Here is a 23,859-nt window from a genome sequence, read left to right as displayed (position 1 = left end):
TGGTAGTTTGAATTGGTACAAGGAGTAAATAATTTTCACTTTTTAAATTAGCAAATTTATCAACTAAATCATTTTAAGCCCATGTACTTGATATCTTCGTTCCATATTTTAATAGAAATGGAATACAAACTAAATACGTGCAAAAACATATTAGTTTTCGTTTTTTTAGGAATGTATATTGAAGTATTTGTGATGTTTATAATTTTTATATATTAAATGTTGCTAAGGGTTTTTGGATTTCCGTTTATGATCTGTACAGACTAAAAGTCGAAAACCCATAGCAAATATAACCTCCGTCATAGTTGATCCCTATATACTAAAATATGTGTGATATTTCTTATGAGAAAACATCATAACGCCTGGAAACAGAAGCGCTCTCTGCGCTATAGTAACGCCCCCCTCAAAAAGGGACGACTAAGAAGCTCAAATTTTACGACGACAGGGCTGCGTATACGTTACCACAAGTTAAAGTAAAGCCCCTGTCAGTCAAAGAGTTCATATCTGCTTCACTTTTAGAAAATTTCTTGAAATCGAATTACTTTTTCTTTGCAGAATAATGCAATTCCTGAACGCCCAAATAACATTGGCAGCTGAATAACAGCTTATTCAGCTGAAAATAAGCTGTATAAACAACATTTCAGCTGAATAAGCTGTTATTCAGTTACTAATGTTACTTGGGCGAGTCCCTTGAGAAAATTTGCATCTTAAATCTAGGATAACGGTAGACGCTGGAAGATTCCAAATATGCTCTACAGTAAAAAGAAACGATTTCTGGCAACTTTTTTCAAAGGGTTTCTGCAAAATGCGTAGCATAATTTAGTGCGTTTTTATTTAGCGGAAATCGTACCGGTATTTCTGGTTCAATGTTCAACGGAATACTGGGAGGTTTTTTTTTCGAAACATCTATGTTTAAATTGCGAGCAAATATATATAAATTATCGTACGAAAATCTCATTCAATCTTGAAAAAATGCAAACTCAACATTATAATGAACAAAATTTGTTAATAATGTGTGACAGATAATTACTCCTGAATAACCGCCGAAAGTTATTAAAGGTATATTGGTTCAGTTCCTAGATTTAATGTTCGTTTAGTAATTGTTCAAACATTTTTTGCAGAAGTTTATCTTAACTGGTTTGAGACATTTCTGAGTATGCTGATATAAAACTCGTGTTTAAATATAGTGATTAGAATAAGCTGTATAAGTGATAAATTATTAGTCTAATGAATTCTACAATATAGTATCAAGATAATCATTATAGACATCAGTATATATGAGATAAAATAGGTTTTTAATTTACTACCCATCAAAAAGTTGTCTTCCCATTCGTCTCGGGAACGCAACAAATGTTCAATTCGATTTAAAACCCAACGGGCACTGATTACACAATGTATAATATACATCAAGCAGATCTCCTAGAACCACCCCATTCCCGACCGACTGCAAAACAACAGCGCAGTTAGTGAGTGATAAAAGCACATCCAGAATATTCCTCGTCTGCTGCTCCGATATCCTTCGGTGGCAACGAATGTTCCTCTGCAAGACGACGGAAGAAGATATCCACCGTGGATGATGGTGAGAAAAGACACAGCATTCTCTGGAGACCCCCCGATGCAGAAAAGCGACGGAAACGACAAGAACGGCATAATTGAGCAATCTTGAGTGGGAAATTTACATAACAATAACCATTCCACGAAGCTTTTCATGGGCCCAACGATTGTTTTCAATAATTAAAAACATTCTCGGAAAAACACTCCCGTGCTCTGTCCACGTGGCTATTCTCAAGGGTGTTTTTTTCGGATTCGAAAAAAAAATAAGAATATTGGAAGGAATTTGTTTGCTTGTAACACTAGGCACCACTGGTTCACGCATTTTGGCCATTTGAAATGGATCTGTTAGATTTTCGTTTGCAGATTTTGAATCTTTTCTCAGATTTTTCAAAACACGCATAATTTTTGAAAAAAAATTTTTTTGTTTAATAAAATTATATTTTTATTTTTTCCCCACAACAAACAACATCTGCTTATCGAAATTCGTGCTTACAGTGTATTTAATAGATTCTTCAAACTTTTTAAAATTAGTAACTTAAAAAAAAATTTGTTTCGTGAAAAGAAAATGTGATATGTATAAACATTTTATGGATGTGAATGAGCTAATCGTAGTCTATTATAAACATTCTTAGCACGGATTTGCTGTGGAACAAACATTCGTTATTTTCAAGAATTGAACGTGTCCTGAGACCAGATTAGAAATCAGCGGGCCAAAATATATTGGGCCCATCGTAAACGGTCAAGTGCACGAGTAAATTAGCTTAGCTTAGCTTAGCTTAGACTGACTACACATATCAATGGTTGCTATTCCGTGATTGACCGAAGTCAGTGAAAATGCACAAAGGATCAACAAGAAGTTCGGCTGGGATTGGCCATAATCTTCTTCAGTGTGCATAATTCAGTGCCTCTATTTATACATGGTCAATAACGGCGCCGGCCACGTCCTTGCAGTCAGGTAGGATTGGGGGAAGGATTGTTAGTGTGTAACCTTTGCTTTTTGGAGACCGTGTTTGCCTCTGCGTCTCCACAAAGGTTACTGGGAGGGATGTTTGTTAATGAGGAGGATCGTTGAGTCACAGGATTCACTTTGATAAGCGATTAGACCATGATAAATAATTATTTGTGAGATATAAACCTGCTTATATGTAAATATAATATTTTCATTTGATATGAACAATATCTATGTAGAGGAAAATTATGCCGACACTAGAGGTGACGAACCTTTCAAAGTTTGTTGAATAAAGAACCTTTCGCACATGTACACTTGTAGTGTCAAAGTTTTTTTTTAATTACAAAAATAAAGGTAAAAAAAAGAAGTTTTGAAAAAAAATTAGACATAAATAATTTATGAATCAGAGTTTATGTCGACACTCACAGTGGCGAACTTTGCAAAGTTTGTTGAAAAATCATATTTACATCTCACCGTTGTAACGAATTAATTTTATAGATAAGAAATAGTGGCATGAAACGAGCTCACCAATTGATCCGCCATCCTTGAGCAGCAACAATCCACTTTCAGCTCAACTCGTTTACTCGGCTATATAAAAGCACTCAGAGAAAATAGGCGCGCGACCCGAGAGGGAAAACAACTGACGACTGATCGGGCTTTCTTGGCGCACTGCCCAGGAGCAAGCGTCAACGTCGAAAGATCAAAAAGAGCTACTCGAACGCGGCACTTTTTCACTTTACTCAACCGATGCGCGACATGTTTGATCCTGCCCTCATCACCGGCCCCCGCAGGAGCAACCGTCAAGGTCGAAGGATCAAACACAACTCACGGTCAAGTGCACGAGAAAATTTTTGATTTTGTAGCCTAGTGTAATTAGAATGCACAGCAAATGATATTTTCTTTCACTACAAGTTGAAGATGTCCCTGCTTTGAACAAAGGAAGTTAATTTTTGCTTCCGATAATGTCGAGACATAATTGTCAAAGCGTTTTACTCATAAATTATCTTAATACCTACAAATTAACGAAATATTCGCTTTTCTTTTTTTCAGAAACAACTTATACGATTCTCAACGGCACAATAACCCTACACGTGCTCATCTCAACTTCTGCAGCTACCGCTCGATTGAATCAGCTCGTATAATTTCCAAAAAGATTCCACACTGACCAGCAATTGGCAACATTTGAGCAAACCCCAGCTAACATCAAAGAGACAAGGCCGACACAAACGACACGCCCCATCGGACCAATAGATTATGGTTACCAGCCACGACGACGAAGGAAGCAGCCGAACGGAGGACCGTAATCCACCTGAGCGATCAACTTTGTCAACACCTACGGAAGCAGAACCGGTGCCAATGGAGACGGATAGCGACATCTGCAGTACCGATAAAGGCAACACAGCCGTGGCACAAGTCCCTGAGGCGACATCCGGTTCGTCACCTTCCGCTTCGGCACGTGGGAAGGTGGAAAGCGCTAGCCAAAGGCCAAAGCTGACGGGATTCGAGTTTTACGAGAAGACTCTAGGCTCACCGAAATATGTGGTAAGTTCGACGCTGTAGAATGATGTCGTACACGAAACGTGATTTTTCTTTACTTGTAACTCGTAACCATTTGCAATTACTTTAAGTATATACTGTTACAGTTACTGTTACTTGTATTTTGTTACTGCTAAAGTATTTCATAATTCGAATGTTTGATTTACTTGACCTATGCTGTATTATACAATATTTTCACATCTGACTTACCTGAGTTACCTCAGGGATGTCAAAAATCCTTGTTTGCGGATCCTCTCCGCCAAAGGACGAAGTCTGCGTGTCATCTGTAGTCGATTGCAAAAAAGTTTGGATAGTTTTTCTTCATACTTGCAAAAATGGAAGATTTCTCCTAATGCTTCCAAAACTCAACTAATAATATTCCCACATAAACCAAAAGCTCTTTATTTGAAACCTTCAAGTAGACATTTTGTCACGATGAGAGGGGTTCCAATAAATTGGTCAGATGAAGTTAAGTATCTAAGGCTCATACTAGATAAGAATTTTACGTTCAAAAATCACATTGAGGGCATTCAAGCCAAATGTAACAAATATGTAAAATGTCTATATCTTCTTATTGATAGAAAATCAAAGCTTTGTCTTAAGAACAAGCTTTTGACATTGAAACAAATTTTCAGGCCAGCCATGTTGTATGCTGTACCAATATGGACTAGCTATTGTAATACCAGGAAGAGAGCTCTGTATAGAATTCAAAATAAAATTTTGAAAATGATTCTGAAGTTCCATCCCTGCTATAGTACCAATGAGTTACATAGAAAATCCAATGTTGAAATATTGGAACAAATGTCAAAAAAAAAAAAAATTTCAGGCAAAAATCGTTACAATCTTCTATTGCCATGATGAATGCGTTATATATTTAGGTTAAGTTAGGTTAAGAAAATTGAAAACGTGTTTTTTTTTCTCTTATAAGCAGGTTAAACCAACTCACCAGTAAAAAAAAATTAAATGTAATATGTTGTTTACAAAATGTTAATAAAATCTTAAATTTGTTTTACCAAAATAAGATGGTAGTGTTGTCTAACACATAACACCTAGGTATAAGAAATGAATGTGATGTTTGGAATGATACTAATAAAGAAATTAAAAAAAATACCTATGCTGAGTATTACCTGTACAACAGTAAGCTCAATAGCAAAGTGTATTATTTTAGAGCATGGCTACCCAACGTACGGCCATTTTCTGCGGTCCGCAGAAGAGTTTAAAGTTTCGCCTCATATCCAACCTGTTCATTATTCTTCCAACTTGAAGTTAGAACATACCAAGCTATTTTTATTCAATTTCTAGCTGAATTTAAACTCCACTTTCAAATTTGTGAATGTTTAGAGTCTAAACGTTTATTTTAAAATTTGAATTGAGTTGTTCAAGGATATCAGGGGGCCTTCCTTAGCCGAGTGGTTAGAGTCCGCGGCTACAAAGTAAAGCCATGCTGAAGGTGTTCGGGTTCGATTCCCGGTTGGTCCAGGATCTTTTCGTAATGGAAATTTCCTTGACTTCCCTGGGCATAGAGTATCATCGTACCTGCCATACGAGATACGAATACGAAAAAAGTTGCCAAACTTTGGCAAAGGAAGCTCTCAGCTAATAACTGTGGAAGTGCTCATAAGAACACTAAGCTGAGAGGCCAAGTGGGGACGTTAATGCCAAGAAGAAGGGTATCAGTGGCGTAGCTAGGGGAAGCGGTGGGTGCGTCCCGGGTTCTTAGGGGTCTCGAAAACATAGTGAAAATGTATCATAGAGTTCAAAATGATGAATCCTGATGTTAAATCTTGAGTCTCCAGAGGTTACTGCTATTATTCCATAGGCTCTCAGATTCCTTTCCTTAAACTTTTCTTAAAGGGAGCGGAATTATTCAAGTGATTCATCTAGATAGAGCTTCCTTCAAGTACAAAGACTTCTCCAGAGATTCATCCAGAAATAGTTATAAAGACACTTCTAGCGATTCTCCCAAAAAAAGTCTTGAAAATATTTAATAATTGTCTCAAAATATGCCAAGTGGAATTCCTTCAGAAATTCTAAAAATTGGATAATATTTAAACATTACAATAACAATGTCTACAATGTTTATTCAAGGGTTGGAGAAATTCGTGTAGAAATTTTCCGAGAATTCATTCAATAATTTCTCAGAAAGCTCTTTTATCATTTTTTTAGTAATACTTTCAGTCAGTTTTAGAACCACTCCATGAAGAAATATCCCACAGATTATCCTAAGAATTGCTCCATAAATTCCATTATTCCATTTTATTCCATTAAATCTAGCTATTACTAAATTCTAGCTAAATCACAACAGATTTCACAATAATATCCTTAGAGAAATTTGAGTTGAGAACAACTCAAGTTCTTTCAAAGTTTGAATATGTTTTTAATAAATTCTCCACAATTTCTTCAATTTGATAGTTCATCAAAGGTTCGAGACCACATAATGCTACAGGAATTATTCCTGTAATTCCTCCAAGAAGTCCACTCGAATTTTTCCAGAGATTACTTCGAGAAAATTATACAGGGTAAATTTTTCAATAATTATATTCAGCTTTTCTATAGAGTCTAGAAGAAAATCGAAAATCTTTGAAGGACTTATCTCTTACAGGAATTTATCATATATTTCACATGAATCATTTATTTTTATTTCAAAAAAAAATCGGTGTAGTTACTATTATACTTTGGCAGCTGATTAACCCTTAAAAGCCCGTGACGTACCTTAATTTTTCTGGGTAACGAAAAGAGCGTGGACACGAGGGTATTTTTTCGGATTAAAATTGTTTCTCTTAGATATTCTTGTAACAAAACACTCAGTTCAGTGTGGGTTGTTGAACAAAATGTTAGTTTTACCTTTTGAGGACCACAATGGATTCGGTTGCGGATTATGGTTCCATGGAGTCGTTTTTGATGTTACTAAACTTACTAAACCATATCATGCGACACATCAATTCACATCTCCGCAACGTAATATGTTCATTGAAACGTCAAATAACACTTTTTATATTATCAATGGCCACATAGTCCATAGTCCTGAACATTCGGTACCGGTTCCAATGTGGTCATTGATAATGTAAAGTATTATTTGTCTTTCCAATGAACATATTTCATTCCGTAGATGTATATTGCTGTGTCGCATGATATGGTTTCTAAGATATCAAACATGAGACCATGGAACCACAACTCGGAACATCCAGAACCGGTTCCAATGTTGTCATTGAAAGTATAAAGTGTCTTTTGGTGGTCCATTGAACATATTTCATTGCGTAGATGTGAATTGATGTATCGCATGATATGGTTTCTAAGTAACATCTAACATGACACCATGGAATAATCCAGAACATCCGGAACCGGTCTCAATGTGGCCATTTATAAAATAAAATATTATTAGGCGTTCCAATGGACATATTTGATTACATAGATGTAAATTGATATGTCGCATGATATGGTTTCTAAGACATCAAACACGGCCCCATGGAACGATAATCCGGAACCTCCGGTATCGATTCCATTGTGGCCAGGTCTTCAAAATGCAAAACTAACATTTTCTTCAAAAACCCACTCTAAACTGAGCGTTTTGTTACAAGAATATCCAAGAGAAACAATTGGAATCCGAAGTAATACCCTCGTGTCAACGCTTATTTCATTATCCAGACAAGGGGGGAGGGGTCAGGATGGATGATCCACCGAAGGATTGAAAGACCAACTAACCGCATCAACATTAGAATATGTTTCATATTAATTTATCTAGCGGTCTCCAAATTGTGGTCATTTGAAAAATGAGGGTTTTTAAGAGTTAATCGTACAACTGAAATGTATAACTGTTTGAACCGGTTCAATTACTCGATTCTTTTTATAACCGGCAATTACACAGCCTAACAAAAATGACATTTTTGCGTGTCTCAAGGATCAAATTATGTGTCTCTAGTAGATTTAGGGTTGCTGAATCTGGTGCCATTCTCAGAAATGTTCCAGCACGTCACAATTTTTAGATACAGGTCGCCAAAGTTGTAAAAAACACTGGTTTTATTCATGTTTACATGAAATTTAAAGTACAATTCATTAAAAATTTTTGTAATCTAATCCACCAAACATGCAAAATAGAACTTGAACTTTCATTTCAGACATAATTTGATTGAAATTGCGCGATTAAATTTCGATTAAACCGATTTTTCAACATGCTTGCAGTCTCCATACAAAATTCTTCGTTTCTTCTATATGACATACAAAAATCGTTTCGTTTCGTTTCTTCTATATCAAATACAAAAATTCTTTAAACCATTAAACAATAACTTATCCGCATCGAAAGAATTACAAACTTTGATGATAAGTATTGTTATACACATAGAGTTTGAGTTCTGTGGCAAATTAAGCCAATATATTACCTTACAAGCTGGCAAACTTGCATGCAATTTGGCTGAAACAGTCATTTTTTGCATTTTCAACAGTCAATATCTGAAAAACTAGACGTGCTATGATATTTCTGAAAACGGCAATGGATGCAGCAACCCTTAATTAAGTGAATAGCGGTATTTCGGTGCTGGAGACAAAAGCGTGTTCCGCAGTGTTATTTATTTTTATTTTGGGAAGATAACGGATAAAGCTTACTGATATAATTTGACGACAGATTAGTCTGCAACTGTAATGTGTAACTTTTTGAACCGGTTCATTCTACCAATGCACCTTTGAACTGGTATAATAATTAATTTTATTTCAGTTCAGTTGAGTCATACTTAGAAAAATGAGCTCTTTTAAGTAAGCCCCAAAAAATTTTAACTTTTTATTGCCAAAAAACCAAATAACCGTTAGAACTGTTCTGAATGACAATTAAGCTTGAAAAAAATGTTTTACATAATATGAAGTCCATTTCATCACTACTTGATATCACAGTTTAAGTGTAAAGTTGTAGGTCAAATTGGCCAAACAAAATTTCCCTGAATTATTAAAGGCGAGGTTCATACAAAGTTCTGGGCGTTAATTTCGCAAAGTACTGGGAAAGATTAATTTAATGGCAACTTTGGACAGGATTCTTACAAAATCCTAGGCAATATCCTCGACAGGAAAGACTCTGAATATGAAACATAAAAATAAAACCTAGAATTTCGAAAAAAAAAGTCTTAGCAAACTTTGTAGATTCAATATCAGACAGAAATACCACAGCTTCCTGGACCAGATTACAAAATAAGTGTTAGGTAAGATTTTGACAAATGCTAAGTACAATCCTGTGAATGACTCTCATTTAATGTTGAATAAGACTCTCGCTGAATCTTGGCAGCATTTTCACAAATTCCACAGCACATTTCATGGGTTCAATCCCAGACCCCCCAGTTCTTTTCATCGTACTTTGTAGTCCTATGCATTCATGTGGCGCTTTTCTTGAATAGCGATTACTGCATTCTAAACGAAGATATGCAAACGCTTTGAATGAGAAATCACCATAACTATTTTATTGATAAGATTTTTGCAATTGAAGAACCAGGAGCCCTAATAGCTGTAGAGGTAAACGCGCAGCTATCCAGCATGGCCAAGCTAAAGGTCGCCGTCGGTTTGAATCCCACCGGTCGAGAATCTTTTTGTAAAGGACCTTTTCTCGACTTCCACATTCTCAGGGTATATAAGATCTTCGTCCTTGCCACACGATATACGAATGCAAAAATGGTCAATTATCAAAGAGAGCTCTCAGTTAATAACTGTGAAAGTGCTCAAAGGCACACTAAGCTACGAAACAGGCTCTGCCCAAGTTGGGACGTAATGCCAGAAAGAAGAATGAGCCGTACGATAAAATATACACAAGTACATACACGCAACGCACATGCACAACTACACGTCATTATCAAATGTTTCCACGAATATGGTGAAATCCATGGTGAGTTCAGCCGTTTCTACATTATTCTCACAGGACTCTTAAAGGTTTCTCACAAAATTTCACACAGAGCTTCACTCAAAACGAATCCAACAGGATTCCCAAAGAATATCTGCTGGATTCTAACAGAACTCTCATTGAAATTTACACAGGATGCTCATAGAAACTACACAAAATTCCCATATGATTCTCACAATATTTTCAAAGCATTACCACATGATTGTCGCAGTATTTTTACACTATTCCCACATAATAACTGAAGGTTTCGCATTGAGTTCGCAAAAGATTCCCGCATGACTATTATAGGATTCTTACTGCAATCCCGGGATTCCTTTAATCAAAGAATCACTACTGAAATACCTGAATTCACACTGGAATCCCAATGTCTACACTGGAATCCTGTGATCCTCACTACGATTCCAGGATCCATATTAAAATGCTACTATCCATACTGAAATCGTAGGATCCACACTTGAATCAAAGGATTCACTTTGGAAATCTAGGAACCATACTGGAATCCCAGGATTCACATTGGAATCCTAAAAATAACACTGAAAATGGGGGGAACTACACTACAATCTTAGAATCTACACTAAAACCATACGATCCACACTGTGGTACCCTGCACTGGAATTACATAATCCATAAGGGAATCCTGGTATCCACACTGGATTCCCAACATCCACACTGGAATGCCAGAATCCATCCTGAAATCCCAGGATCCATTCTGAAACCTCAGAATTCACATAGAATTCCAGGATCCACATTGAAATGCCAGGATTCAGGAATTACACTTGAATCAAAGAATCCTGAACGGCTTTCCAGCATCCATTGAAATCCCAGGATTCTTTCACAAATCTCTTATTTGGAATTGTAACATAAGGCGAGCGTTATGAAGCGGCAAAACAGCTCAAAGAATTGAAATATTTTATACTAGCAGCACAATCTTGTGAAATAAATCTTAATTAAAAAAACAGCCATTGCCCTTGAGCACTTTTACAATATGTCAAAAAGTGTATTGCATTCATAAAAGTAAGTGATCTCGAAACAGCTCACTGAGCGCTAATGGGTTTATTGGCGAAGAAAAGAACACTGAACAGCAATGGTAATTAAATGAAAACCGAATTTGCTACCATACCATTTAATTCCACTAGAGTTTGTATCCTTTGACAGATACACGACAGATTGTTTATAGGTATACCACTAAACAGTTCGAAGATTCATTATCGAAGTTAATCAAATGGGAAATGTCAAAATGTCATGCTTTTTCTGTTTTAAATTTCTAATGTTGTCACCTTAGGGTCATGTACAAATTACATCACGCTCCAATGGGGGGGAGAGGGTCAAGCCAAGCGTGACAAGCCTTACAAAATTTTTGGAGGATTCATACAAAAAACGTGACAAGGATGGGGGAGGGGGTCGAAAAAGTTGAAATTTAGCATGACATAATTTGTGTACCATCCCTTCTTTACATTACTTCCCTTCCATCATACGTCTTTCGACTATTGCCCCCTAACTCCGAGAAAGCACAAAAGTTACTTTCCATCCAGGGTAATAAATTCACCTAATGCCATCATTTAGCTACTCAGCCTCGACCACTGGTTGCGAGCAACAAACTGTTCAACACTTTACTCACCCACCGATTTGTTTCAATATACAGCACTATATGGCGACTCTCTACTCCCCTACAGGTGGCCCCCATGGTGGATGCCAGCGAGCTGGCCTGGCGTTTGCTGAGTCGTCGCCACGGTGCCCAACTGTGCTACTCGCCCATGTTCCACAGCAGCTGCTTCAGCAAGGACCCGAAGTATCGCAAAGATTCGCTTCAAACGTGCCCCGAGGATCGACCCCTCATCATACAGGTAAGCTTCGGTTAGCCAACCCAACACTAAATGAGTTTAGCAGAGACTTTGATGGACTATTACCGGACGGTTCGGAATGATTCCGTTGGGATAAATTTCGGCAATCTCAATCATTATTCGCTCGAAACAGGACAGTACAGTTACCCCGCAGCTATGGATCAACTTTTTGGAAGAAAACGTGATTAGAAATCATGGTGACGCTTTACAAGACTAAAATATTATCCTGGAACTGCAAATCATAATTGATTTCATGAATTTCACGTCAATGTAATAAAAATATTCTATTACGACATAAATTGTGGAGGTTGTCTATCCTACAGATGTGAATCAGTGAGTAAGAAGCGCCTACATTCAGCCGTATTACGTGCTTCATGGTGTTAATAATTTTTAAATACAGTAAACTCTCCCTAACTCGATATTGTTATCATTATAGTTATCGAGTTAGAGAGGTATCGAGTTATTGAACACAAAACCAGTGAAGACAAAACCAAAAACAGTGAAAATGTGTTTCAAGGGACCATCGAAATAGCCCTGAAATTCGACTTTTACTATGATTCTCTAACTCGATATCGAGTAAGGGACAGTTAACTGTGTAGCAGTCAGGAATTTTGTAAATAGTTTGTATATAATTTGGGTAAATAATGTGAATAGGATAGGTGTAAGAACATGCAATCTTTAAAAAGGAATTTGAATTTTGAAAAGTATTCCCTGAGCGTAGGCAAACGAACACTTGCAAACGCTTCCCTAGGTCGAAGCCATTTGTTTCATTGATAAGGTGGGAAAGGGAAGGCAGCACGACTAGCATACAAGTTATCCAATGTAACTGGGTAGTCACGACAGTACACGAAGAGTTTCGGGAAATGACGTACTTCCGGGTGCGTTCGAGATACACTTTCCCTTATCTGAGGCTTCACAGACTCGATCATTTCGTCCGTGATCATCCAAAGAGTTGGAAGTGTCCGCGTTTGATAGTTAGTTTTTCGTGTGCCGAGAGTATGTAACAAAGTGATGTTAAATATAGTTAAGTAATTTAATGTAGAATATTTCGTTCCAATAGTAGGCCAAAAGTGTGCGTGAAGAATTGTGTGTGCGAAGGTAGAAGCTAGAACCTATAATCAAGGTGAGAATTTGTGCTCTAGACGTGCTCTTTGTGCCAGTGCTTATGTTCCGTGTCCTGCCAGATTGGCTTGTATTTCCCGCCCACAGTTCTTCACACCCAAGCGCGACATTTCTTTCCCCAACGGACGAGGAATTCCTGGCTACCGCCAACCAGCCAGAAGCGGACGGATTCGTCACCATATCAGTCCGAGGAGGCCCAGGGGACCTTCACGTGGACGGAGTCCACTGGCTGGATCGTCAATCGACCGGTAAGGCAGTACTAACAGCCGAAAGACCGCCATCGCTTGGCATCAACCAAGCCGGTGAGAGCATCGACCTGTCGAACAGGTCATCGACTGCCGGTTACGTTCAACAGCAGCAATCCAGTTAGCCAAATCATTCTTTTTTCGGAACGAAGTGCGGCGTCCGGTGAGGGCGCCGCGGAGATTTTTTTTTGTGCCAGTCAAAGACTGAAGATCTAATGTGCCATTAGCGCCAAGAACCATCAAGCCGTTTGAAGATCGAAACCTTTTTTCGATAGCGTCTTGGGATCCGCCTTTGGACCCGTGAAAATGCGTGCGTGAGTCGTTTTCGTGACCGCCGCAAAGCAAGCTTGTAACCAGGAGCGCAGACCGATACGCAGCTGAGCTTCCAACACGTGACGTCACGTAGAACGTAGAGAGCACTGAGCACAGTAGGTTAGATAGGGAGGAGTTAGAAAGCACACACAAGCTAGGAAGGAGAAAGAGAACGAAACACATACAGATAATGAGTTCGAACTAAATCCATAGCAATAAAACATGTATGTTACCCTAAGAATATAAACGAATATATCTGTCCCCAATAGTAACCCCAATAAATGTTCTACGTTATGAGTTTGTTCCCTAGCCATTTGATTGTTTAATTGTATTTAACGTCACAGCGCGATTTGTAGTTGATGTCCCGTCCCCCACATGATCGAGTTTGTTTTGGTGGGTTCTGATTCTCTTCCAGTTTGGTGAGATGACCATAGGTGAGTTGAGAGAGTTTGCCGATGATGAGAACTTCTCTCTAGTGAGATGTTAGGGGTACGGGTGGTCTCTCACCGATTCTCTGAGTGTCGTCGTGCGTATACGGTTATGTTGCGATAATAGGGTTTTCCCGTTTGGCCGTTTTAGTTCGTAGCCAACTGGAACGATCCATAAATCCTTTCAAGGAAATTAAATGGACTCGCCCTCAGGGAAGTCTCATCCGGGCAATTAGAAATTGGACGCGTGGTCTCCCTAGTGGAGTGGCGCTTAAGCTGCGTGTTTTTGAAGCGGATCACCCTGTTGGCTACAAATTGGCGCCCAACGTGGGGCTTCGGAATTATTTGAAAATTTATGTAATCTTTGATGTAGAGTTAAAATTTTGTGAAATATTTATGCAGTATTTATGGATAGTTTTAGGTTCACGTGTTGATATTTTTGGAGTATGATTTCGTCTGGATTTTGAATTTTGTGGAGATTCTCTGAGTGTTTTGAGGATTTTGTAATTGAGATATATTCTTTGGAGGATATTGAGTTCTGTTAAAGATTGAATTGGGATAGTGTAATATAATAATTAATTTGAAAGATTTTTGTGATAGTTTATGCGTTGAATTCTATTTATTTTCTTTATTTCTTATTATATTTGAATTGAATTTACGGTTTTCGGAATGGCTGTTAGGCTTCCATTTGCGGATCATTTGATCAATGACGAGGTAGATTACGAGCTTACGATTAGAGGAAAAATTGAGGAGACGAAAAATGACGTTGAGGCGAAATATCGGTTGCTGAGGTACTTATTCAAAGAAGATGAGAAAGAAGGAAGGGTATATGAGTCTCCATTCACGATCGACCAAGAATTTGATTTGATCTGCTCTAGAATTTCGGAGTTGAGGAGTAAGTTAGCGAATGGGTTGGATGATCGATCGTTTTCCCGTTTGAAACACTACTGGGGTAGGGTCTACAGGATAATGACCAAGGATGGTGAGTCGGAACGAATGCGGAAAGAACTGCTGAAGGATATACGAACCGAGTTGAGTAAATTTGAGGGACGGAAAGAGCTAGCGCAACGGCCAGATCCGTTTAACTTTGAAGGTGAGGATCAATCCAAGAAAAACGGCGCAAAACAGAAAGAGCAGGTTGATCAAAACGGGAATCGGGAAGGGGCAGAAGATAGAGCTAGCGAGAGAGAGAAGGCGTTGGAGGCACAAGTTAAAGAATTGCAACGGAAATTGGAAATTTTGTTGAACGAATCGAAAGGGGCTCAAGGGGGTGACAAGAATAGCGAAATGGAGAATGAAAGTTTGAAGGGTGTAAATGATAGTAGCCGAGGATACGCAGGTTTGGCGAGCCATACCGAGAATCAATATGAGAGAGAAAAGGTTGACAGAGATTCTAGAGCTTCTCTAAGCGGTCAAAGCTCAAGACATAATGAATTGGCTAGGAATTATGCACAAGCGAATGAGACGTACGATAACTACAGGCAAAACCAAGAACGCGGCAGTTACCACCGACAGGAGAACAGGAATTACCGGGCCGTAGAGAGGAACGATACAGTGAGGGATCGATTTCAGGGAGATGATGAATGGGACAGCGATGACAGACGACGCGATGGACTAGGCTTCGACAGGGTCGGTAATGAACCTTTGGAGCGAAGGAACGAAAGATTTCCATTGAACAGAACGAGTCAGATGGAGCGAGAGGTAGTACAGCGACCGTATGAAGTGCGAGGACCGTGGAACGAAGCGGTGACACGTAGAGCGGAGGTGGCTCAGGACAGGGATGGCTACCGAGGTCAACAAGCTAGCAATGCCTTCCGAGATGAGCAGATCGGACATCCATTCGAGAGGCGTCGCTCAAACGGACCTTGGAGACATCAGCAAGACGGGCGGAGAAGCTGCGATCAGCGTTGGTTCGATGAAAATGCAGAGCGGTATTGGAGTCGGGATCGAGACGAACAAATCAGACGAAGTGCTGGTAGAGAACCTGGAGTTCAGTTGGAGTTCAGTTCCGATGAATTCTCAGAAGACGACAGGAGGTTTACCAGGAGACAACGCGAGCCGAGAGGTAACTTCAGACGAATAAGTGAGGCTGAGATTCGGGATGCGGATCGTAGAATGGAGAAATGGCATTTGAGCTTTAGTGGGGATGCACGGAGCAGATCGCTTGAAGATTTTCTGCTAAAGGTGCGGCGTCTAGCAAAAATGGATAGGATCGCCGACGACGTTCTCATGCAGAGAATTCATACCATTCTACGTGGTGAAGCATATGATTGGTATCTGTGCTACGCGGACGAGTTTCTCGATTGGGAACAATTTGAGGAAAGAATCCGGTATATGTATGGCAATCCGAATAAGGACCAAGGGAATCGCCAGAAAATATATGAGCGGAAACAAAACCGAAATGAAACTTTCCTTAGTTTCAAAATGGAAATTGAGCGGCTGAACAAGCTTCTCAGCACTCCATTAGATCCACAGCGTATTTTCGAAGTAATTTGGGATAACATGCGCCCTCATTACCGTTCAAAGCTGGCATGTAGAACTGTCGATAGCTTGCGAAAATTGGAGTATTACGCTTATAGAATCGACGCGAACGACCCACTTTTCAAGAATTCTCGGGAGGGACCAAGTAAGACGAATGCGGTCCATAATATTGGAGTAGAGCGAAAAGAAGATGACTCTTACAGCTCGGATTCGGAAGCGGAGAATGTAAATGTGATGGGAAGCAGGTTTGAAAGAGATAAAAAGCACAGAGATCAGCGGTCCGCAGGAGCGAATGGTAGAAGTGAAGGAGGAACTGCTCGGGACACCCCAAATACGGTACAGTTACCTCTATGTTGGAACTGTAGGAAAAACGGTCATTTGTGGAGGAATTGTCCAGAAGAGAAGAGACTATTCTGCTATCTGTGTGGCGCACAAGGGAAGACGGTGACTACGTGTGAAAACCACTCAGGAGATGCGAGAGTACGGGCTATGGATAACTCGGGAAACTAAGCCAGGAGTGCCAGCTAGGGGACGACAGCATTCCGGTTTCGAGAGTTCCCACGGAGATGGAGGCGATTCCATACGAAGATCCATACCAAAACGTATGTGAGGTAAAAATTCACACGGACACGTGTCCGCATGTGGCGGTTACAATCTTCAACAAGACCTACGACGCACTTTTAGATTCAGGAGCGAGTGTAAGCGTAACGAGTTTGGCAAGCATAGCTGAAGAAAACGGGTTGTCCGTGCACCAGAGTCCGGTTAAAATAGTAACAGCAGATAAGACTGTGCACAAGAGCCAAGGGTATATAAACTTACCGATGGAATTTCGGGGTATTACGAAGATTATTCCGACCTTGATAGTACCTCAGGTTGCCAGGAGTCTGATCTTGGGGTACAATTTTTGGAAAACCTTCGGTATACAGCCAATGATTCAAGGGACAGACGGGTTTGAGCAAGTAGTGACCGTGGACACCAGTTTAGCAAGTGGTGAAGGCAGTCGTCCGATTGAGGTTCCAATTCTTCCGATTGAGACGCTACCGACGATCAAAGCACCCGATCCGGACGAGTCGTTGGATATTCCGGCATTGGAATTACCCGAGCCGTCGAAAGCAACTCCGGAAACCATTGAAACGGAACATGAATTGACAAAAGAACAGAGGAAGGAACTGACAGCAGCGATCAAGGTATTCCCATGTACAACGGAGAACCGTTTGGGAAGAACTTCGGTGATCCAGCATGAGATTGTATTGACAGAGGAGGCCAAACCGAGGCGTCAACCGCTATACCGGTGTTCACCGGCAATTCAGGCGGAAATGGATGCGGAACTCGAACGGTATAAGCGAATGGATGCCATTGAAGAATGTGCGAGTGAATGGGCTAGTGCACTAGTTCCTGTTCGTAAAGCGAACGGGAAGCTACGTGTTTGCCTAGACTCCAGGAGAATTAACGCACTCACGAAAAAGGACTCCTATCCAATGAGGAATATGGGCGAGATATTCCATCGTTTGGAGAAGGCGAAGTATTACTCCGTAGTGGATCTGAAAGATGCCTATTTTCAGATCCCCCTCAAGGAAGAGTGCCGAGACTTCACAGCGTTCAGGACACCCAAAGGCTTGTACCGTTTCAAGGTTTGCCCCTTTGGCTTGACGAACGCACCGTTTACGATGTGCCGGCTCATGGATAAAGTCATAGGGTTTGACCTCGAACCCTATGTATTTGTGTACTTGGACGACATCGTGATCGCTACCAAGACTTTCAGCGAGCATGTACGTCTGCTGCGCATCGTAGGGGAGAGGTTGGCGAAAGCCAATCTGACCATTTCGTTGGACAAGAGCAGGTTCTGTAGGAAGAAAGTTGCGTACCTTGGGTATTTGCTAACGGACAAAGGAGTCTCGATAGACAATGCACGAATTTCTCCGATTCTGGACTATGCACGGCCGAAGAATGTCAAGGACGTTCGACGACTGTTGGGTTTGGCGGGCTTCTATCAACGGTTTATCAGCAATTACAGCCGGATAGTTGCCCCAATGTCTGATCTATTAAAGAAGTCGAAACAGAAGTTTGTCTGGACCGAGGCAGCAGAAGTGGCGTTCGGAGACTTGAAAGCGGCTCTGATAGCAGCTCCAATCTTGGGAAACCCAGACTTCTCACAACCTTTCTGCATAGAGTCAGTCAGGAATTTTGTAAATAGTTTGTATATAATTTGGGTAAATAATGTGAATAGGATAGGTGTAAGAACATGCAATCTTTAAAAAGGAATTTGAATTTTGAAAAGTATTCCCTGAGCGTAGGCAAACGAACACTTGCAAACGCTTCCCTAGGTCGAAGCCATTTGTTTCATTGATAAGGTGGGAAAGGGAAGGCAGCACGACTAGCATACAAGTTATCCAATGTAACTGGGTAGTCACGACAGTACACGAAGAGTTTCGGGAAATGACGTACTTCCGGGTGCGTTCGAGATACACTTTCCCTTATCTGAGGCTTCACAGACTCGATCATTTCGTCCGTGATCATCCAAAGAGTTGGAAGTGTCCGCGTTTGATAGTTAGTTTTTCGTGTGCCGAGAGTATGTAACAAAGTGATGTTAAATATAGTTAAGTAATTTAATGTAGAATATTTCGTTCCAATAGTAGGCCAAAAGTGTGCGTGAAGAATTGTGTGTGCGAAGGTAGAAGCTAGAACCTATAATCAAGGTGAGAATTTGTGCTCTAGACGTGCTCTTTGTGCCAGTGCTTATGTTCCGTGTCCTGCCAGATTGGCTTGTATTTCCCGCCCACAGTTCTTCACACCCAAGCGCGACATTTCTTTCCCCAACGGACGAGGAATTCCTGGCTACCGCCAACCAGCCAGAAGCGGACGGATTCGTCACCATATCAGTCCGAGGAGGCCCAGGGGACCTTCACGTGGACGGAGTCCACTGGCTGGATCGTCAATCGACCGGTAAGGCAGTACTAACAGCCGAAAGACCGCCATCGCTTGGCATCAACCAAGCCGGTGAGAGCATCGACCTGTCGAACAGGTCATCGACTGCCGGTTACGTTCAACAGCAGCAATCCAGTTAGCCAAATCATTCTTTTTTCGGAACGAAGTGCGGCGTCCGGTGAGGGCGCCGCGGAGATTTTTTTTTGTGCCAGTCAAAGACTGAAGATCTAATGTGCCATTAGCGCCAAGAACCATCAAGCCGTTTGAAGATCGAAACCTTTTTTCGATAGCGTCTTGGGATCCGCCTTTGGACCCGTGAAAATGCGTGCGTGAGTCGTTTTCGTGACCGCCGCAAAGCAAGCTTGTAACCAGGAGCGCAGACCGATACGCAGCTGAGCTTCCAACACGTGACGTCACGTAGAACGTAGAGAGCACTGAGCACAGTAGGTTAGATAGGGAGGAGTTAGAAAGCACACACAAGCTAGGAAGGAGAAAGAGAACGAAACACATACAGATAATGAGTTCGAACTAAATCCATAGCAATAAAACATGTATGTTACCCTAAGAATATAAACGAATATATCTGTCCCCAATAGTAACCCCAATAAATGTTCTACGTTATGAGTTTGTTCCCTAGCCATTTGATTGTTTAATTGTATTTAACGTCACAGCGCGATTTGTAGTTGATGTCCCGTCCCCCACATGATCGAGTTTGTTTTGGTGGGTTCTGATTCTCTTCCAGTTTGGTGAGATGACCATAGGTGAGTTGAGAGAGTTTGCCGATGATGAGAACTTCTCTCTAGTGAGATGTTAGGGGTACGGGTGGTCTCTCACCGATTCTCTGAGTGTCGTCGTGCGTATACGGTTATGTTGCGATAATAGGGTTTTCCCGTTTGGCCGTTTTAGTTCGTAGCCAACTGGAACGATCCATAAATCCTTTCAAGGAAATTAAATGGACTCGCCCTCAGGGAAGTCTCATCCGGGCAATTAGAAATTGGACGCGTGGTCTCCCTAGTGGAGTGGCGCTTAAGCTGCGTGTTTTTGAAGCGGATCACCCTGTTGGCTACAACTGTAACCAGGGCTGTTAAGTATGATGACTGACTTATGACACTGACGAAACAAGTCTTCTCATCGTCACTACACGAAACGATATTTTATGCGCTCACCTCGTCACGTCACAATGACGGAGCTCTCATGAGAGCAACTTTAATGTTGTTTTGCTATCAAAATTTCTATATCATTTTAATGAATTTCGTTAAGTAAATGTGTTTGATAAGTTAAGTGGATATTGTCCCACTATTCCAGCAATATAAATAACAATTCTACCAGATAATTTTAGTTAATTAACAAGTTAACGATTCTGTCGCGAGCCGTAGCGACAGAAAAATGAAAGAGAATATGAGAAAAATCTCTGTCATCGTCTTGCCGTCCGATGACAGTGAGGAAAGTATCTATGTAAAAGTCGCACGACACTCTCTATTTACATTGACGCTTTCCAGCCCTGACTGTAACTCAATCCCAGGACCTGCACTTGATACACAAGATCCACACTGGAATACCAGAATGCACTCTAATAACCCAGAATTCACACAGGAAACCCAGCATCCACTCTGGAATCCCATCCACATTGGCTTCCTAGGATCTATATTGAAATTCTAGGATTAAAACTGGAATCCCTGAATCCACAATGAAAAACTGGGATTCTCACTGAAATATCAGAATCCACACTAGAATCCTAGGTTCTACACTGGAATCCCAAGATCAATACTTAAATCCCAGGACCCACACTAGAATTCCAAGATCCACACTTGAATACGGAAGATCCACACTGGAATCTCAGAATCCACAACTGAATCCCAGAACTTACACTGAAACACAAGGATCCATACTGGAAACCTAAGACCTACACTGAAATCCGAAGATCCACACTGGAATTGAACGATCAACACTACAATCTTGGAATACCAGGATCTATACTGTAACAGCAGGATCCACTGGAACCCCAATATTCTAGCTGGAATCCCCACATTCACACTGAAATTCCAACATCCACACTAGAGTCCCAAAATCTAAAATACATTCCCGGGATCCATACTGAAATCCTAGGATTCACACTGGAATACATATCCATATCCATATTTGAGAGGACCATCGACTCATGGAAATATCGAGTCATGGAACAGAAATTCTATGGCAAGCGATTTAAGGGGACCATCATAATAACCATGACTTTTTGTTTTTGATATCGAGCCGTGGAATATCGACTCATGGAGGGTTCACTGTACATCTTACATCTACAAGGGAACCTAAAAATCTACATTGGAACCTAGGATCCCTGCTGAAATCCACTGAAATTCTGCATTTCACATTACAATCCCAGGATCCACATCGGAATCCTACGGTCAACGCTACAATCCCTGGATCCGAATATCAATCCCAGGTTCTACTCTGGAAATTCAGGCTCTTCACTGAAATCTAGGATAATATCAGAATCCATATTGAAATCACAAGATCCACACTTTAATCCAAAGATTTGCACTGTTATCAAAGGATCCACACTTAAATACCAGAATCGAGGGTGTAATCTCAGAATCCACACTGCGATTACAAGATCCTCTCTAAAATTCCAAGATTAGCACTTCAATCCTAAGATTTATACTGTTACCAAAGGGGTCATATTGACCCCAAAATCAAATCGCTATAACTTCGTCAAATTTGAAACCTTGGACGCTTACATCTCATGAGAAATTCTATATAAAATTATAGTTTCTTCGGTGAAGATTTGCAATAGGGAAAGGGTTACTATATTATGCTTTGGTTACTTGGGAATGTTACCGCATGATGGCGGTTGCTAAAAAAACATGGCTTTCGGATTCCCGTAAGCAACTATGACGTTCTGTAACTAGATCTTAGGATGGTTGTAAATTCTAGTGATTTGAAATTGATAGTGCCTTCGGCAAAGTCTAAACGCTATACACTACATGTTTGCTTAGTTCAATATTCCACAACTAGGAGGCGCTAGAGACCTACAAATATTTCAAACTCACATATCTAACGATGTAGAACAACTAGAAAGTCGGCGTTTTGGGCAAAGTTAGGACTATGTGCTGCATGCTTGGTAGCAGAGGCGTCGCGTGGTCTAATTATCAACCTGTGCACTTCAAATTTGGCAAAGAAAGCTCTCAGTTAATAACTGTGGAAGTGCTCATAAGAACACTAAGCTGAGAAGTAGGCTCTGTCCAAGTGGGGACGTATTGCTAAGAAGAAAAAGAAGCACTTCAAATTTAGTGTAATTTTATTTTTGTCATTATTGGATTCATACCATTTTTTAAAGTAAATGAACATGTGTAACCAGTGGCTACTAGCCTTTAATTTCAAATATAATTTTCTTCTGATCTTTCAGTTGATTAAAAATTTTAAGATTTCATGTGCTAATCGGGTTGTTTAGTTTGATTTATCTACTCAACCAACACTTTCTCAATTTTAATGATAAGTTATCATTATGGGCAATCCGGAGAATGTTTCTTTGATATTCGTGTTTTTCAGTTTCTATGCATACATTTGAGACAATAAATAGTATTGCAATATACAATGAATGGTTTAGCAGTTTTGGAGGTAGGGTTTAAAAAAAGGTTTTTTTCTTTTGGGTATGCTGGTCAATTTTTTTCTTTTTCCCCTAATGTTTCTAGAAATAATTTCTGGCTACGCCACTGCATCATATAAATAAAACAACTACAAAATTTAATATTTGAGTTCTTTAATCGCAGATTTTCATTTTTCTTTTAATGATTCGATTATCCGGAGTGAAACAAATCGATACTCCGGATAATCAAGTCCGACCTGTTCTACAATCATTGCTTACATATCTGTACATAAAACTAAATCAAGATCTGTACATAAAACTAAATCAAGATGCGCGCCTCTTGAAAAATTCTCGCTTTTAAGGGGGCAAGATCCGCCATTGATTTCGGAATTTTCTAAATCAGTTTTTTAGTGAACACATTTTTATCGAATAATGTTTGGTTTTGAATAGAAAATCTGCTTTTGAAGTTTCGATATTGACGATGATTACGATGACGGAGCGTTGAGCGTTAAAACATACCACAAGTGTCAAGATGCTGACGAGAAAACGATCGCTCTTGAGTTTATTTTCTGGTTTTCAACTAAGTGACTATTGCAAGTACCCTCGCGCTGTATGTTAAAAGCGAGATTTTTAACCAGTATTGTACAAAAACAGCAGCGCAGGTGCCAAACTTGAAGAAACTTCCTACCATCAGCCGCCTGAAAAATCCACCTTCCTATGCCTTCACACCACAAGCGTGGTGATGCTGAAGACGCCAAGGTCAAAAGAGAACAAGCAAAATCTCTCTCGTAGTTGATTTCGCACTCTCCCATCCGCACGCTCGCACTGATCCAAATTGATAATGTATGCAAAACCAGCAAAACAGTGCACCGGCCAGAGTTGACGCTTTGACTACTTACACACTCGCATTTGTAGTTCAAAAAGCTTTCTACCACATATACAGAATTGCGTGTACGATACAAGACAGCGCGTTTTCCGATGAGACTGCACGCGTTGGTCTTCATCGTCACAGCA

The 23,859-nt window shown here is 40.2% G+C and overlaps 1 protein-coding gene across 4 annotated transcripts in view; it reads left to right on the top strand.

The window, feature by feature from the left end:
- Positions 1–23,859, top strand: part of LOC5573943 (tRNA-dihydrouridine(16/17) synthase [NAD(P)(+)]-like) — a 394,431-nt gene that overhangs the window by 352,561 nt on the left and 18,011 nt on the right. For all 4 annotated transcript variants that reach the window (XM_021847713.1, XM_021847712.1, XM_021847711.1 and 1 more), the window contains 2 exons: positions 3,551–4,042; positions 11,582–11,752. In XM_021847713.1, the coding sequence (XP_021703405.1) occupies positions 3,755–4,042; positions 11,582–11,752 (459 nt within the window). In that variant the 5' untranslated portion in view covers positions 3,551–3,754. The remainder of the gene's footprint in view (positions 1–3,550; positions 4,043–11,581; positions 11,753–23,859) is intronic.

Source organism: Aedes aegypti, chromosome 2 (assembly GCF_002204515.2).
Source record: "Aedes aegypti strain LVP_AGWG chromosome 2, AaegL5.0 Primary Assembly, whole genome shotgun sequence".
NCBI classification, from domain to species: Eukaryota; Metazoa; Arthropoda; class Insecta; order Diptera; family Culicidae; genus Aedes; species Aedes aegypti.
This window is presented reverse-complemented; position numbering and strand designations above follow the sequence as displayed.